Consider the following 19,190-nt stretch of genomic DNA (forward strand, 5'->3'; position numbering starts at 1 on the left):
ATTTACAATAGCCAAAAGGTGGAAGCAACCCAAGGGCCCACTGATGGGTGAACAGATAAACAAAACGTGGTCTATCCGTGCGATGGAATATTCTGCAGCCTTAAAAGGGAAGGAAACTCTGACACAGGCTACAACATGGGTGAACCTTAAAGACATTATGCTAAGGGATCTAAGCCAGTCACAAAAGGACAAATACTGTATAGATTCACTTATATGAAGTACCTAGAATAGTCGAATTCACAGAGACAGAAAATAGAATGAGAGTTGCCAGGGACCTGGAGGAGAGGAAGAGTAGGAGGGGTTATTTAATGGGTAGAGTTTCAGTTTGGAAAGATGAAAAACATTCTGGAGGTGGGTGGTGGGGATGGTTGCAAAGCTAAGGGCAGATGGGAAACTGGGAGTGGAAGGAAGCTGGGGTCAATTCTGGGTTAATATAAGTCAGAGAGAAGCACCTAGCAGAAAGCTCCCCCACAAGCTGCCTCACCTGGCCTGGGTGTGGTTCAGAGCCAGTCTGCATAGTGGATTGTGTAGGAGGGAGTAGCCTCCTCTGCCTGCAAAGCTGTGCTTTCTGAATTCCCTGCCCCCTGGGCATGGTAAGGCCATTGCCCTGCAGCACCACAGACAGAGCGGGGTTTGCCAGAGTGGAGCAATCGCAGGAAAGCTGGGGTCATGCAAGCAGCTGTCAGACCCCAAATACAAGAGTAAGCATTTCCCCGCCTGTCTGCCCTCAGCATTCAGAGCAGCTGAGTTCTGGTCACCCTCCCCTCCCCTCTCCTGCCCGGGTGCATGCAGCAGGCTGGTAAAAGATGTCTCACGGTTGGTTACCTTCTCCAGAGCTTTCCCTTCTGTCTCCTTTTGACCCATCGAGTTTTTGTTTCCTGCAGATGAATTTTCTGCACTTTTGATTTCCTGACATTTGGATATGGGTATGTTTGGGCTTTTCCAATGGGGCATAAAATAGGACACACCTTGGGCCTGGTAGTCGGTGGTCTTGTCTGCCTCTGACCGTGCCGTCCACATCTGATCCGCCAGGACGCCAGCACACGGGCCACCACGACGTCCCTGTGATACTTAGCCCTGAGAGAAACTGGTTCCTCTGTCACAGAATGTGGGTGGGTTCCTCAGTCCCCAAAGGCTCAGAATGAAAAGATCCCTTCCTCCTACCCTCCTCTCCCAGAGGGCTCTCAGCCTCCAGAAAGATCCAGCCGCCCTGCCTGTCTCCTTTCTCAAGAAGAGGGGCTTTTAAGAAGCCTCAAAAAATAGCAAGCAGGTTAGATTTTTTTAAAAAAGTAATTAACATCACGGGCCACTTGGAAGGAAAGTCTGACCTGAACAACCTCCTTGGGTGAACAAAGAAAAGAACACGAAAGTTTACCCCGCCACCCATTTCCAGTTAAATATAAACCAGACACCCTCACCTCTGGAAGATGAAGAGCTCACACCTGGAGCTGCTGGCGTCGGGGACACTGGGCAGGTGGACTCTACGCATCGGGGATGGACATCGTTCCAGTCCGGTCCAATTGTTTTTTTGTTAACACTCACCGGAGGATAGTTTTTCCATTGATTTATAGAGAGAGTGCAAAGAAGGAAGCGGGGAGAGAGACACAGAGAGGGAGAAATCTCGAAGGGAGAGAGACACAGCGATTGGTTGCCTCCCACACGCACCCCAACGGGCGGCCGGGGCCGGGGATTGAACCTGCAACCCAGGTACATGCCCTTGACTGGGAATCGAGCCCATGACCCTTCAGCGCGCGGACCGACGCTCTAACCACTGAGCAACACCAGCCAGGGCCAGACTGGTCCCGTTTTCCATTCCTTTCCTATCGCAATGAATGCCCTTAGGAATTGCAAAGCCAGTGCTTTTTGCTAATGCCGGAGGAATTTCCTTAAACTAGGAGATGGTGCCACTACCCATCAATTTTACCAGCAGCAGCGCAGCCCCGAAAGGCTCAAGCGGAGGCAGAAGGCAGAGCGCTTTATCACAGCGAGGGAACCGGGTTGCTGCTGGGGGCCGTCCTGGCATCACGCTGGTACTGCCCAGCGCTAATAAGCTGTGTTCATCTTCCGTGACACTAGAGGTCCAGCTCTGTCCTTTGCTTCAGCTTCTTGTTTATTATGCAGCCCGGGCCGCGGATCTAGGCTGCCTACTTGTCATAAATTGCAGGCAATCTCCATTTTTTCTGTTTTTGGCCCCAGGGGGCTTATGCCCCTGGGAAGCCAGGCTCTCTGGGCTCTCCAGTCCCACGAATGCACAGGGAGCCCGGAGGCTGGCCTGGGCCCTGCTGAAATTCCACGATGCGCGAGCCGCAGGTCCTCCCTTCCTGATGACATTGTGGTCGGGGAGATGGTCACAGGGACAAATAATTACACCAAGAGGCAGAATGGGTGACAGAGGGAAACGCACGCTGCTGTGGGAAACTAGGAAGGTAAGGGGCAACTTTCAGTGGGAGGACATCAGGGACAAAGGTTCAGCACTGGGAACCATTAGACGATGCAGCCATCTCAGCCTGGAGTTGGCAATAACCGAGGAGGAGGAGCCTGTATGTAGAAAGATGATACATTTTAATTATTATACAGCAAAATGACCTTGTTTAGGGGTACATAGTTCTGTGAATATTAACACATTGATAGGGCCCTGTAGCTACCACCACAATCAAGATGCAGAACAAATGGACCACCCTAAAATAATCCCTCGTGGTGTGGCTTTACATTCATCCTCTCCCTCTTCCAATAACCCCTGAAAACCGATGACTTGTTTCCATCACTATAGCTTTGTCTTTTTGAGAATGATGTATGAATGGAATCATACAATTTGCAATATTTAGATATTGACCTTCTTCACTCAGCATGATGTCTTTAAGATTCAGCCACGTTCATGAACACAGCATCAGTGATTCTTTTTCATTGCTGAGTAGTGTTCCATGGTATGGATGTACCACATTTTTTATCTGTTCACCTAGTGAAGGACATTTGGGTTGTTTTCAGTTTTTGCTGATTGAGAGTAGAGCTGCTATACATATTCATGTACAGGTTATTATATAATGTAAACTAATTTTTCTTTCTCTAGGGCAGAGTTTCTCAATCTTGGCACTGTTGACATTTTGGGCTAGGTACTTCTTTTTTATGGAGGCTGCCCTGTGCTTTGTAAGGTATTTTTGGAAATATCCCTGGCTTCTACTTACTAGATGCCCATAGATTCTCCCAGTTATGACAAGCAAAATGCCTGCAGACATTGTCAAATGTATGTTGGGGGACAAAAATCATCCACAGTTGAGAACCGCTGCTTTAAGGTAAATACCTAGGAGTGAATTTACCAGGTCACATGTTAAACAAGCATGTTTAACTTTGTAAGAAACTTTACATTCCCAGTGTATGAGATCCAGTTGTCAGTATCCTCACAGGATATTTTTTATTTTTTGCCATTCCAATAGGGATGTAGGACTGTCTCATTGTGGTTTTAATTTGCATTTCCCTAATGGCTAATGATATTGAAAACCTTTTCATGTGCTTTCTTTGCCATCTGTATGTCCTCTCTAGTGTAGTCTGTTAAAATCTTTTGCCCCTTTAAAATCCTTGTGAGCCTGGTAAAAGCCAGCAGTTGGGAACAAAGCCTGGCAATGGTGTCAGCAGTCAGGGCATCGTCAGGAGCTCTGTGGGGCCAAGTGGGCTTGGGCTTGAGTCAGATGGACTGGACCAGAGGCTGGTGACCATCTGTCACGGGCGTTAGAGATGGGATTTGTGCTGGATAGCCTCTATTTGCCTCTCCAGCTCCACCCTCCACCTGCTCGGGGCCCAGGAAGTCACTTGCATCAGTAGAAGCCTTGTCCTCTGGGTCCAGTTAGGTTCTGAACAGAAAGCTCCAGCTAGAGACTGGAGAGGTCGGGGTGGGGGTGGGGGTGGAGAGAGAATGCGGCAGGAAGGTAGGAATATCCTTGCCCCTGCTGCCTTCCTGTGGGATCACTTTGGGATTCCTGTATTCCTGGACTGAAAGTCACAGCTCCTTTTAAGGTGCCTCTCCCTACACCTCTCTCTCTTCTAGGATCCAGTAGCCCCTCTCTTCCCTCCTCGTTGCAGACCTATCTCTGCAGAGGCACTAGCTCTGGGGTGCCCACTACCCCTGTGGCTCTCCCACACCTTCACAAATTAGTTATTAAACTCCTCTCCGGTCACCCTCATGTGAACGTGTCATCTGTTTCTTAGTCGAACATTGGCTAACACGGGGTTCTGGATTGAGTGAGAAAATGAACTAGATTATTTCTTTTCTTTAAAAAAAAATTTATCTTTATTGTTGAAAGTATTACAGATGTCCCCCTTTTTCCCCCCATTGGCCCCCTCTACCCCGCTCCTCCCCCCCCCAGGCCTTCAATGCACTACTGTGTGTGTCCATGGGTCATGCATAGATGCATATAAGTTCTTTGGTTAGTCTCTTCCTGCACCCATGCCCTTCCCTCTGAGATTCGTGTCTGCTGCGTGCTTCCATGTCTCTGAATCTATTTTATTCCTCAGTTTATTTTGTTCTAGATTATTTCTTTTTTTAAAAAAATATATATATTTTTTTATTGATTTCAGAGAGAGGAAGGGAGAGGGACAGAGAGAGATGGAAACATCAATGATGAGAGAGAGTCATTGATCGGCTGCCTCCTGCACACACGCCTCTGGGGATCGAGCCCACAACCCAGGCATGTGCCCTGACTGGGAATCGAACTGCGATCTTCTGGATCATAGGTTGATGCTCAACTGCTGAGCCAAGCTGGCCGGGCTAGATTATTTCTTTAAAAAAAAAAAAAAAGGCATACCCATACTCTGGGCTTCTTATCACTGACCTTTACCTTTGTATACCCAAGAGGAGTGAGAATGAAGATTAACTTTCTGCACCTAGGAGTCGGCAATAAATATTTTTGTAGTGATATGAAGTTCACTTAGAGACTTGTGATTCAGTTTAGCCACATAATCTACACAATTGATTATTCTGGTAAGAAAGCATGTTTTCTGGATGTATGATAGTATTTTTCAGTAGCTCTCACTGTGTCTGTAGGTCAGCTAGAATTTTTATTGCTGTCACATAAAACAGCCAAAGGAAGCTTACACTCACCAAGCAGCTCTTGCCCAGAACTTGGGCAAGGTCATCGAAGAGCCGTAATTAATCTTAAATATAGTTCATAGACAAGCTGCTAAGCCATACCATGACCCTTTCTGGGAAGACTGAAGAGTTGAGGCTCTTCATAATGATGCTATTTCAAGGATGACCCAGAACCTCAGGAAAAGAAGAGCCTGTATTGTCTACACGGCTGCGAACTGCGTGATTGCTGAGTCTGATGACCCACTGAGGACATAGGGTCTTTCTTCTGGTGTGACAGTCATCTCCATCTGACTCTGAAAAAGAGGGTTTTGTGGCTGTTGCTTGGGTTGGCTTTGAGATGATCTTACTTCTAAAGAGTCATTATCTTTTAGAGATACACAGTGAAATGCTCGCGGATGAAATGATATGACCGAGCTTTGCTTCACAATAATACAGAGGGGAGGGCACAGGTGGGAGGAGAGATGGAAGGAGGTGGCTGTTGAGGCTGGGAAAGGGAGACACATTATCCTATTCTTTCTGCTCCTGTGCCATGTTGGAATTATCGAATATTAACCGCTAAATGAATAGCTAATTTCCAAGCTACTTGCTCAAACAGGAAAACTCGTTTATTATTGCTTAATGCCACTGACGTCAGGAAGGAGTTGCGTGTGTAGGTTCCAGAACTGTAATAGGAAAAATGTAGTGAAACAAAATATAAATGAGTAACCCTATTTGTATGAAAGTTTAATCAAAACATGCTCAAATGTTTGCTCTCCTTCTCAATTCATGAAACTATAAGTGAACATTCTGAATAATATCACCTTGAACTGCGAAGGAAAGCAAACAGAAATATGAGTTTATGTTTTAACATATCTTATGAGTGGACTTTGCTTCTGACTCACCTGGGATGGGGAAAACTAGGTGAGGTCGCAGGAGACTGGCCATGAGTTTATATTTGTTGAATTGGGGGGATGGAGACATGAGAGTTGATTGTGCTGTTCTTTCTACTTTTAGATATGCTTTAATTTTTCCATAGAATGGTTTTTAAAAATAAAGCATATACTCCATGTCCAAAATGTGACCATTTTAATTCAGGAAGTATTAACTTTTATGATTGTATGGAACGGAGCAATATGCTATTTCTCCTTCCCCTCCTGGAGTCTGCATTTTCTAATATGCCACTATTTGTTTGGGTCTCTCCTGTCCCCCACCCTTAGTTTTGTCTGCTGTATGGAACCAAGCTGGTGTTCCAGGAGCGAGCCTGGTATCTGGAACATAAATACTTGACTCCCACGGCGAGCACGAGGATTAGGAGCCAGGTAAGCTCCCTGGTGTGCAGAAGAAACCCTTTGTGATCAGCTGTCAGCTCCTTGCTTTCTCAGAAAACAGCCCTGCCAATCTTTATCAGTTTCCACTCATGGCTTTTCACGCCTCTGGGACTTCATATATGTGTTTTCCTTGCCTACCACGATCGTGTTACACTTCAGAGTTTAAGTGACAAGGAAATGATTCACTGTGCATGAACTTCCTGACGTGAGAAGGAGGGGAGGGAATTAAAAGTGTTTTCCTTGTCTTGGCCAAAAAAAAAAAAAAAAAATGTATTAAGTGATTTTTTGCTTTCCTGCTCTTCTTACTGGAACCTATTAATTCATTCTTCATATTCAGAAAGAAGACCTGTGGCATTTTTATGTGAGTAGTAGTCATGGGGACTCGACAGGACAGCAACAGCATCCAACAGTGAAGGTGGATCCAGTGACTCGACACCAAAATGCTGCTCTAAGGAGAGGACTATTAAAAGGCACAGTCATTTATAGAGCACCTCCTCTCTCCCAGGCTCTGATAGGTGCTGACACACGCAGGTGTGTGCTCAGCCTCTGCATTCGAGGGAGCTCATCATACCTGGAGACACAAAATGGACTTTCCAAACACAAATAACAATACTTGGGAGGAGAGGCTTTCTGATGAACTAGGCCACAAGAAAAAGCTCAGTTCAGAAGGCAGATGTCACTTAGGAGTGAAAGTCATTCGTGTGCCAGACCTTGAGGAAGGGACAGTTTAAGGTGTGTGTGGGGGGGTTCAGTTGAGGAGGGAACAGTGCAGCTGAGCCTTTGGGTAGGGTTGATGACATGAGCGAAATCATAGAAACGGGAGTACACAGAGCAGACACGTCAAGAAACTGAAGTCTTGCATGATAGGAAAGCCTGGAGAAGGCTGCAGGAGCTAGACCACCAAAGACCCTGAAAGACCTTGAAGAATCTTTCTCCTTCTCAGGAGAACAGAGATTATGAAGAAAAGTGCATGTAAAGATGTGCCAGTTATCCATGCCACGTAACAAATGACCCCTTAAACATAGAGGCTTAAAATAATAGCCATTTATTATTTCTCATGATTCTGCAGTCTGGACAGGGCTCGGCCAGGTGGCTTTTCTGCTCCATGTGGTGCCTGCAGGGGCTCCATGCTGAGGTTGGCTTTTCTGCTCTCATGGCAGGCAGTCACCTCAGCAGGAACACCTGGGGCTGCTGGCCACTGCCTCTCTGTGTGGCCCAGTGTGGGCGTCCTCACAGCATGGTAGGCTCAGGGTGGCCAAATGTTTTGCTCAATGGCTGGCTTCCAAGGAGCAAGTGGGAGATGCCAGTCATCTCAAGGCCAGTCCTAGAACTAATATAAATGACTTCCACTGCATTCTGCAGGCCAGAGGAAGTCACGAGGCGAGCACAGACTCGGGCTGGGGGAAGACCTCGCCTCTCAGTGAGGAGTAGCATGTACATCTAGGGGAGAAAAAATTCCTGGCAGCAATCTTTGGAAACTACCCTCCACAGAGAAAATGCCCACTTTGGAAAGAAGAAAGGAGGATGCTTTTTAATACTAAAAACCAAAAACTGAATGTGCAGTAAAAAAAACAAAAAACTTTCACATAAGGCATCAAAGTGCTTTTGTATTCTTATAGTGCAACCTGCTTTCTGCTCTTTTCATTTACCGGGTTCTCATAGCAGCTGGGAGGTAAGCAGGGAGCAGCCAACCACTTGGGAACAGAGATCTGGGTTGCTTGGGTCTGTGGGACATCTCACGGACTCTCCTGCAGATCCCTGAGCTGCCAGCTTGAGCGCTGTCCCTGCTCTGGCCTTTCTTACAGTTCCCGAAGGGAGGGTAGTGGAGCAGGCACGGATGCTTCTTTCCCACTTTTATCACAGTCCTTTGCAGGAACCTGAAGTTTCAGAAATATTATTAGTAGCTTCTCTTCGCTAAAATGTCTGGGACCCTCGGTCGATGGGAGGTGCCTAATAGAAGTGCACTTGTGAAGGAGCGAAAGGTTACCAGGGTGATTGATGCCACTGAAACTGATCTGGGTGGTTCCACATGATAACCCTCCAATTTACTGATCCTTTCTTTAGGTGTATCTCATGTACTGGTAGCTCACTCCATACGTTTTTAATCCAATTGTTAGGATTTTTATTTTAAAATTTTTTTATCATTCACAGCGCTTTTTAGTTTCCTGTTCCCCAAAGATATAGTCAGTTTTGTCTTTTATTTCTTTATGCATTGAAGCATGGTTGTTTTATAGTCTGTAGTAGCAACTCCAATACCTTTACAGGTCTATTTTTGTCTGTTGCTTCTGCTATGTGTCTAATTATCTTTTAACGCGTGCTGTTCATTATTACTGAAAAATGACTTGTAAGATTTATATGAAAGCCAAATCGAAGGTACTTTCTTTGCCTTATAAGGCATCTGAAAGTACTCTCCGTTAGAGAGAGACCCACCTTAAACCAAATTCAGAGCTCGAGGTTTCCTGAAAGAGTTAGAGGGTTCAAAGAAGGGCACTAATTTCTCTACCCTCCCCCACGGTTGTAGCTCTTTCACATTTAACTCATTGCTGAATTTCTTGCCTGGTGCTGGCCCTGGTTCTGAGCATCTTCATTGCCCGCCTCACCCCAATTTTCTCTCTGACAGGTGAGGCTGTCAGAGTGAAAATTCAGATTTTCTGGAAAGGACAAATGCAGTTTCCTTACTTGTTTGTTTGCCTTGGGTCCCATTTTCCAGTAACCTCTGACATTGTTGTTCTGTCAGATCACTGATGTTTTGAAGAAATTTTAAAGAGCATAGCCCTGTAGTATCAGAAGTGGGGTTCCTTCAGTGTTACCCCCTTGGCCCCACAGCAGCCCTTTTTCATCACTTACACACGGATGAGAAACCAAGACCCAGTGTGCCGAAGTCATCTACCCAAAGGAATACAGTTAGTAAAAACCTGTATCTCTCCTGCAAAACATGATCGCTCATTTTATTTGGATAAAAATTTACATCATCCAGTAACCACAAGCACACTCAGTGCCCAGGTCGTTGTTTCTCAAAACCATTTTTCAACCAAAAGAACCAGGGCCCTCGGAGAAATGGCTGATTCTAGGGCTGGGACAATGAATATGTAAGATGAGCCTGGAGCATCTTCTAGAGCCAGGGACTCGGAAAGTGCTAAAACAAAAACAAAAAAACACAGTTATGTGGGGCATGTCGCAGGGACACTGGAAGGAGCTAACCGAGAGCTCTGCTAGCCAAAGCTGGAACAGTTTGAGCAACAAAATAAATAACATACTATTGGATTATAAACCAAAGTATAAAATAATTAAACACAAGTCCATTATGATATAAATAAATGATTAAACAGGCAAATAAGTGGGGTAAAAGAGACAAGCATTCCTTAGAGAGGAATTCTAAATAATATATGTAGATACTCCCCCTTTCAGGAGTGTGGATTGGACTTAGTGACTTTCTTTCATTTTCAAGACTAGAGCATGGGAAGGGAAGTAGTTACTTGGAGAAACCTGGTAGGCCCCACCTTAACCAAGGGGTTAAGGTTGATACCATCAGTAGTAAGTATGTTGCTCTGATATGATGTGATGAGAAGAGTACTTCACTGTTCCTTGAAACCCATAACCCCAGTCCAAGCAGGAGAAAAACTGTCAGGTAAAACCAAATGGCCTCAATGAATGAAAGACAAGGAAAGACGGAGAGACCATCACAGACCAGATGAGACCAAGGAGACGTGATGACTCAATGCAATATGGTGTCCTGGCTTGAGTCCTAAAACAGGGAAAGGACATACAGTGAGTGGTACCTTGGTTTTCGAATGTCTCCATTGACGAGCATTTCGGGTTACCAATGCTGTAAACCCCAGAGAAAATGCTTCGGTTTTCGAACACGCCTCGGAAATCAAACACGCCCCAAGGCTTCCATTGAGGGCAAGATCCTGAGGCCCAGCTGTCAGCTGTGGATCCCTCGGTTCTCGAACATTTCAGAACTCGAACGGTCTTCCGGACAGATCACTTTCGAAAGCCGAGGTACCGCTGTACATTAGTAGATAAACTGGGGAAATCTGATTAGGGTCTGCAGTTTATTTACGCACATGGGCCAGTATTGCCTTCTTAGTTTTTACAACGGACCATAGTTATGTAGAATGCTAACATTGGGAGAAACTGAGTGAAGAGCAAGTGGGACTCTCTGTTGGAATTTTTCTATAAATCTCAAAGTACTCCAAAATAAAAAGGTTGTTTTTAAAAAGTCAGCATCCAGGAACAGCAATCAGCCTGGGATAACTCTAGATAGTGAAACCGTTCAGAACACCCAGGAGTTGCGCTGAAACTCCAGTCTAATGATAATTAGCAATGTACGCATTGATATGTTTTTTAAAAATCTCATTTTGTTCTCATAAAGATCTTCAGGGTAAGATCATCGCCACGGAGCAAATGAGCAAAACTAAGAAACAGGGAAGTTAGACGACTGCGCAGGGTTCTGGCGGAGCCTGGAAGCCGGGACTCCTGATTCCAGATGGAGGTGGATCTAGCAAGAGGCACCACTTATTTGCAGGCCTGCTTGTCCGCATGGGGCACTCAGACCTGGCTTCCAGAGCTTCACAAAGGCCTGCCCCAGCTCCCAGAGCCGGCAACCTCCTCCCACGTGTCCAGAAAGCAGCATGAGTGCCCAGTGGTCCGACTGAGGCCCACAAAGGAGGGGAGCTGGGCTGGATTTGGGTTTCTTTTATAATTTAAGCCAGTCCCCTCAGCCAGCCCTTCTTGGCCATCATAATTAACTCTTTTGTCTTAACTTTGGTGCTGGTCCGCGCTGATTATCGTGTGTGATCGCCACAAGCAGCCTTGAGTGTGATAGCTGCTAACCCACTCTGCGGATAGAGCGAGTGGTGAAGGTGAGGCTCCTGGGCTCTGGCTTACCTCTGGACTCCTGTTCCCAGGCCTGAACTGTTGGGTGAACTGGCTCCACCTTTGTGCCCTCATTTCGGGGCCTCAGATCCAAGGCTGCCTAGTGGCAGTGTCCCTCGGGGCTCCTGCATAACAGGGGCTCCTGAGTAAAAGGTTTCTGTTCCCTTCCCATTAAGACTTTCGCTGGGTCCATGCAGAACAATTGTATGCTTTGTTCTTGAAAAACTTAGTGTCCAGGCATTATCCCGTTTCAGTCTTCATTAGCCCCCACAGCGTATTTATTTGACTTTAGATAATTATCAGCATAACAATCAGCTAAGGCTCCTTCTAAAGAGGAAAGCCTTTCAAAACAACCCAACAGTTAATAATTGTGTATCTCCACTAAAACCATTTACATTTTGCTTAAAAAAAAAAAAAAAGACGAAAGAAAACTAAACAAAAATTTCAGCCTCTTAAAACAGTGTTTTAAAGCAAGTGAACATTCGGCCTGGAGTTCCCTACCGTGCTTTACACCAGCCCTTAAAGTAAACTTAGGTTTTCGACAGAGTCGCCTCATTTCCTCACAGGAGCCTTTGCTCCCTGAACCCCCGAGCACAGCTGTCTGGCTTTGTCAGCGCCCCCCCCCCCCCCCCGCCCTGGGAACAGCAGCTCCTGGCGACACAAGAAGCAACAAGTACACATGGACGTGGGGTCAGCTCGCACTGAGAAATCCACACAGGAGGATGCTTTTCAGTCTGTGTGTTCGGAGAACCACAGCCCAGCTGTGGGTTGCAGATCAAAAAAGACCCTGTTCAGTGTGGTGAAAATGATACTTAGCAAAATGCTGAATCAGGTTCTACTTCCTGCCCGGAACCCAAATAATGGAACCACGTGATAAGGCCCTTTACACAGGACCTGGAGGGAGGGGAGGGGGCCTGCACAGCCCAGCGGCAGCTAGGGACCTCTGCTCCACCTCCCACAGGGGTTGCCTGTAAAAATTATAGTGTTAAAAACCCAAAACTCGTTCAGGAAGGCAGGGAAGGTACAGATCGTGACCATGTCCCCGCAATCTTGACATCCCCCTGGTGTCTGATGACTTGATACCCATACCTGGTAACTCTTCACCCTCGATGTCCTGTTTGTGTCCTGACCTGTTCATTTTTTCCTGCCTGCACCGTTTCTGTTGGAGCAGCAGGTGACTGGTACCTCGGCCCCCTGAGTAGCCCCCCACCCCTGCCTCTGAGGCTGTGTTCGCGTTGATGTGACGCCCGGGTTCACCGGCACAGCCCAAGGCCTGTTTGCACCCTTGCTGTCGAGAGGCCACAGGAGCGGACCCAGCACCTAGGAGCTGGTCTGCCCACCGGGAGGAACCATCCCATTTCTCCCTGAATGGGAGCTGCTCAGGGGCCCAGCTGCCGTAAGGAAGCCCAGGGGGCCTGTGGATGGCACGCGACCTTGGCTCTTAGGCTGTATCTGCTCAGATCTAAAACAACCACTAAGGTTTGGGTTTAGTGCCAGCGTAGCCAGTCAAATGGTGGCATCACCGAGGGAAACATCCAAGTTCGTTTACAGATGGGTCATGCAAGTCACAGCCGCTGACTGAGCGGACATAGCCACTGACACAGTGATTTATTCTTGGGAAATGTGGCTTAGAGTAAGAATGCACAGACCCCAAAAGCCAGGGTGCAGCTCGGCTGCCTCAAATCTAGAAGATGGATTACACTCATTTACTGGTTTGAACTAAATGCAGAATACAAATGCAGTCACTGCTTTGTGGCAAAAAGGCCTGGGGCGGAAGGAACACAACAAGGGGAAAGCTTAGGGGCGAGCTCTGCCCCGGGAAGATGGGGCTGTGGTTGTGAGCCTCTCTTCTCTGCAAATCTTGCTCATGAATGCTACCCCATACCTGTACCCGTGAGGCCGGGTGGCTGTTTTCCATGCTGCGGGAGATGCTTCTTTCTAATGGGCACTCAGATTTCCCAACCTATTTCCCTTTCCCCAAACCACCTGGATGGAGGCAGCTTAACAGATGTTCAGGCGCAGCATGACCTGAGGTTTTAGGCACAGGATGTTGAAACTACTCGCTGGGCTGAGAAGGGGAGGTCAGGTTTCTCAGTCCCTTGGCCTCACCTAGACCCTTGCTTTTCTTTGTGAGGAACTGGAGAAAGATTTCTGGCTCTGCACCCCCATCCCACCCCCCAGCAGGCCCATCTGACTTGGCTGCAAGCAAGTGGGGAGGTTGTGAGAAGGTGGCTGTGTCCTCCGGGCTGAGTGAAGCTGGTGTGAGGTGTAAGCCCAGGCACCCATCCCATCAGGGTGGGGACGGACATCTCCTGCTGGGTGGCCCTTGGTCAGGACACCAGGAGTATTATTGAAATGACATTACAATGGAGTGGTCACACGGAACAGAACCGAGTCACATTTTAAAATCTTCTATTTGAAAGCGCCCCCCAGAACTGGCTTTAGCCCGCTTTCACTTCTGTAGGATCCCTGGATCGCCCCAGGGGACAGCAGGGACCAACTAGAATACGGGTGTATCCTGGGCCACCCTCTGTTCCCTGAGCCGGAGACCCTCCGAGAGAGATGAGCAGTATCAGTGGACAGATTGCTGCCCTTAGAAAAGGGGGGGGTCCCTTTCCCGCCCCTTCCCCTTCTTCCCTGGCCCAGAATTGCTCTCAGTGGCATAAAATACACTGTTGAACCTAAAATTGCAGGCCACTCAGTGAGGTTAAGAAAACACAAGGGCTGCTTGGTTTCTTCAGTTTGGCTGGGAAAAGAGACCCCAAGGTCTCCGCCGCTGCTGTGCCGGTTTCCGAGTGGCAGCCACCTGGCTGACCCTCGGGCTTGGCCCCACAGTCGCAGCTTTGTGTATCTGGGGAGTGCACCGGGGTAACTCTGTTTCCTTCATTCAAAGATAACTTTTTACAACCTCAGGAGAGAGCTCCTGCCTCCCTGAGCTCCAGCCTGAGTTCTTCGGGCAGCTGCCCTGTCCCGGGGCATCGGTTTCCACCAGAGTCCTGGGTCCACCCCCTTCCCCCAGGGCACACAGTGAGAATTTCCCACTGGTGAGATTTGTTCCCGAGAGTGGCCGTGCTACACAAAAGTGTCAGGTGATGGGATTCAGCTGTGTCCAAGCAGACGGGATGGACCCCAAGTCACAGTTAAAGACGAGGTGGGTTTTATCATGATTCCATAATAAAACTTAAATGAATTACTGAACTTGAAACGGAAATGATCCCTACTCCACCCATGTAAGGAGAAATTAATATTCTAGCTACAAATCAATATATATATATTTTTTTATAAAATAAAGGGTGTTAGTAGTTGCTTTTATTTTTTCTAATGGTAAGTCACCCTTTTCCTTTGGAGGGAAGCACAGATTTCCGTGCTTGTAAGAAGCAGTCCTGAGATTTTGAGGCCCTTTACCTGGTTTCCCCAGAGGCAGCACCTGCAGAGCTGCAGCACAAGATCACACCCAGGATTTCCACGGGGACGCAGTGAAGATACGGAGCTGCTGCATCCCACACGGTTCCCCGTGGGGCCTTTCATAGCCACACTCTTTCCCTTCCCCACCAACCCTTTCATCCTTAGCAACCACTAACCTGTTCTCCATTTCTATAATTTTGTCATTTCAGGAATGTTGTATAAAGGAGATTGCGTAATACACAACCTTTAGGGATTGGCTTTTTCCACTCAGCGTAATTTTCTGGAGATTTACCCAGGTCGCTGCACGTGGGAATGGTCTGTTTCTTTGTCGTTGGTGAAGAGGTATACATACATACATGTACCACAGCTGAACCATTCGCTCATTGAAAGACATCTGGTTTTCTTCCAGTTTTTGACTATTAGGAATAAAGCTGTTAGAAACATTCATGTGCAGGCTTTGGTAAGAATATAGGTTTTAATTTCTCTGGAGTCAATGCCCCCAGTAATACCATTGCTGGGTTGTATGGTGGGTTCATGTTGGTCTTTTTAAAGAAACTGGCAAGTCATTTTTTAGAGTGGTGTGAAATGTTCACTGCACCAGCACTGCAGAGTGACCCTCACATCCTCCCCAGCATGTGGTGGTGGCACTGGTTTTCTGTTTTGGCCACTCTGATAGGTATGTTGTCATAGTTCATTGTGGTTTTTAATTTGGTTTCCCTGATGGTCAATGATACTGAACACTATTAATTTTTTTTTTATAGATGTTTATGTATCATCTGTATGTCCTTTTTGGTAAAAAGTTTGCTTACTCCTTTTTTTCCATGGTCTAATTGAACTGTTTGTGTGTGTTTTAATTGTTGGGTTTTTAGAGTTCTTTATATATTCTAGATACTAGTCCTGTGTCAGATACGTAGTTTGCAAATATTTCCACCCAGGCTGTAGCTTGTCCTTGCATCCTTTTAATAGTAAAAGTTCTTAATTTTGACAAAAGCCAGCTTACCAACTCAATTTCCTTGAATATGTGGAAGATGTTTTATATCAAATTTGGAAGTATTTCAACCATTACATCTCCTAGAATTTTATTTTTCCTTCTCTGACTTCCAGAATTCCAACTGCATGGATGTGAGGTTGCTGATATAATCCCACAGGGCCTGATGCTCTCTTCATATATATTTTTTCTTTTTTCTCTTGGCTCTACTTAGAATAATCTCCACTGATCTGTTTTCCAGCTTACTGATCTTTGTTCTACAATGTTCTTTCCGCTGTTAAACTCATCAGTGAATTTTTATCTCAAATATTCCACTTTTTAGCTCTAGGATTTTCCCTGTGGTCTTTCATAGCGGCTGAGCTTATCTCATGAAACATCGCATAATATTTGTGCTTTCTCTACATTTTGGGTGGCATTTTCCTGCGTCTTTCCAGATCTGGTAACTTTCATTGTACCCCAGACATTGTGTATCACGTATTTTATTTTATTTTATTTCATTTATTCTTCTTTATTCCCCGCCTCTTTTGTCTTGTGGTTAGGGTGAGGGGCTGTGTTAAGATCCCCCCTCAAGTCAAGCTGAGCAGGGGCTGCTTACTAATTAGACTGAGTTCACGGGCTTAGCCCCGGCCCACCCCCACTCCCATTCTGCATTGTTGGTCCTCTCAACACTTCTTTCTTTTTTTTTTTTTTATTGATTTTTAGAGAGAGGAAAGGAGAGGGGAAGAGAAAAACATTGATGTGAGATTAAAACATCAATCATCTGCCTCTTCCATGCCCCCCCCCCCCACTGGAGATCGAACCCACAACCCGGGCATGTGCCCTGACCAGGAATCGAACTGGCAACCCTTCAGTACCTGGGGTGATGCCCAACTAACTAAGCCACCCTGGCCAGGGCTCCTCTCAGCACTTGAGCTGGGAGGATGTTGGGCTAGAGTCTCAGAAATCTTTGATTTACCCTTAGATTCAACTTCTGGTTGTTACCATGGGGGCAAAGTTCTCCTGAATCTTTCTATATCCTAATTAGAAGTTCTCCCAAATTGCTTTTGAAATCATTCGGATCTTCAAAATTCAAAGTTCCAGGACCCACTGACACAGAATTTCTCCTTAATGACTTTGGGCTCCTATTGTGTATTTAGTTCTGGTTGGTTGTGGAGCTTCTGCTTCTTGGGGGAGGGGGGGGAATTGACTGAAAATCACCCCTTCTTGGGTATGTTCACATTTCTTTGAGTCTGTACTGACAAGGCTGAGCTCTGGGTGGATGAAAATGCAGCTTCTTTTATATGAAAGGGTGGGAAGCTAATGGTGAAGCTTTATTACAACCACCTAATTTCATATTCTTTCTCGTTTCACATAAACGTCTTTGTCTGTAGAAAATGCTACCAAGGGTGGCGTTGTGGTTACTTTAATTCCATTGCCAATACTTTTATATGGTTTCCTGTATTCTAAAGGGAAGGCAGTGCGCACTCGTCTTCTTTTAAAACTTTTCCTCTTATGAATCAGTAGCAGTTTGAATAAATGTCAGAAGTTCTTATTAAGTGGTTAGCGTGGATGCCTGTGTCAGCATTCTTGTCTTAGGCGATGGTGATTAAGCACACTTTGTAATGGAAAATGCCAGACTTTTAAAGAAATTATTTTCATTACTAGCCGAAGAGCACACAGTAACAGTAATATTTATAAATACTCTGTCAGACTCACTTGATCCTTACGTTTCAGAGAGAAGGAAGGTACTGTGGCTCGGAAGTCACAACATCAGGATCCAAGTCCCACTCTTTTACTGCAGTGGGCGTTTGTTTGTGTTTGTGGTTTTGTTTGTTTGTTTTTTTAATATATCTTTATTGATTTCAGAGAGAGGAAAGGAGATGGAGAGAGAGATAGAAACATCAATGATGAGAGTCATTGATTGGCTGCAGCCCGCAACCCGGGCATGTGCCCTGACCGGGAATCGAACCCCGATCGCCTGGATCCTAGGTCGACGCTCAACCGCTGAGCCACACCCAGCTGGGCCGGACCGGGCGTTTTTAATAATATTTAGCAAATGACAGGATTGTGCACTATTTCTTTGAAATACACTTATAGGAAGAACATTTTGAAGGTAAATGTGTCTTTCCTCAAATAAACTCTCTAGTTAGGCTACACAAGGGTGTTTTGTTGTTGTTTGGTAAGGAAGGACGTGTCTCCATTCTAACATTTCAGATTACGCGAAATATTTCTCAGCCGAAGAACTGATCACGTAAAATGTAACTTATATCCACTAAGAGAAGATATTAAGCTGGAGTCCTGATTATTTAACAGAGCCATGGGTTTCACTGTGTGCTAATGAAACCTGGCTGTAGAAACCATGAGGATGGACGTGTCCTTGGGACGGGCAGGCCCAACAAGCTGGCCAGGCCCTGCCTCGAGAAGCTGGCCGGTGGTCAGGAAAGCCAGGAGCAGAGCTCCCCTCTCCGGTGGTGGCTGGATAAATGGAGAGAGCTAGACTGACAGCACACAGAGTGCAACTATGCTCACGGGTGTGTTTCCAGTATGTTCTTTATGTCGACCCCTAGCCAGGCATTTGTGCTCAGATGGCAAATTAGCTGTTACAGACCCACCGCTCTGGCCCCTTGGAAAACGCGTGTGGGCAGTTCTTCGGGAGAGGTGATGGGTGAGATGGGCGGGAGAGAGGTAAGACAAGGCCTCCGAGTGCTCCATGAGTTTGGAAGTCAGTCTTCAAAAGAAGTGGTAAAAGCTGCAGGTAAATTACTTGATTGTGGCTCTTGTCACTGATGACAGTTTGACAGTCAGCATGCTGCTCTTTGGAAGGGATGTGAATTGTGTTTGGTGACTCCGCGTGGCCTGGCGGAGCAGGGCGCCTGCTGAACAGTGCAGGAGGGTTCCTCTACCTCCAGAGGGGAATCTGCACAGCAGTGGCCATCCCTCCCCTGGGGGAGAGCCTGCTGTCTCTGGAACGCCCTCCAGCCTGACGCCCCCTAGCAGGTGTAGTTTCTGGAGAGGTGAAGCCTTGTCCTCAGGAGGAGTGCCCAGGCCATCAGGCTGGCTTTACCGCATCACGGCAGCTGGCTCTGAAGCCAGTGTCCTTGGCACCTTTCACTGCCCTCGGCCCCTTGGAGAACATGTGTGGCTGGCAGACCCACGCTGTCCACAGCGGGTGCATGCACGGAACTTCTGTTCTGACTTAGGGAGAACCCCAGGCGTTTCCTAGTGCGACACCTCATACCCTCCAGGGATGGAAACTGAGTGAGGCACGAAGGGGAAGATGAAGGCAGGGTAGGTCCACAGGGCTATGGGAGCAGGAAGCTCTGGATTACAGCCCTAGTTGTGCCAGTTATGAGGTGACTTGGAACAAAGTTCTAAATTCTTTCAGCCTTGGAAATTCTTTCACCCCATCTGTAAAGTGAGGTGACACCTGACAGAGCTGTGGTGAGGACTGAATGAGGCAGTTAACAAGACCTCCTCTGTCACCTGGCACACAGTAGGTGTGCAGCGAATGGCAGTGCCTGGCAGCAGGGAGCAGAGCACAGAAAGCCTGGGT

General features: G+C 46.8%; 1 protein-coding gene across 1 annotated transcript in view; it reads left to right on the forward strand.

The window, feature by feature from the left end:
- The window catches only part of ACOXL (acyl-CoA oxidase like), a 272,425-nt gene that overhangs the window by 244,245 nt on the left and 8,990 nt on the right, over positions 1-19,190 (forward strand). Inside the window, exon 18 of the mRNA XM_081156817.1 lies at positions 6,277-6,378. Coding sequence (XP_081012943.1) covers positions 6,277-6,378 — 102 coding nt within the window. The remainder of the gene's footprint in view (positions 1-6,276; positions 6,379-19,190) is intronic.

This window comes from Miniopterus schreibersii, assembly GCF_964146895.1.
Source record: "Miniopterus schreibersii genome assembly, chromosome: 13".
NCBI classification, from domain to species: Eukaryota; Metazoa; Chordata; class Mammalia; order Chiroptera; family Miniopteridae; genus Miniopterus; species Miniopterus schreibersii.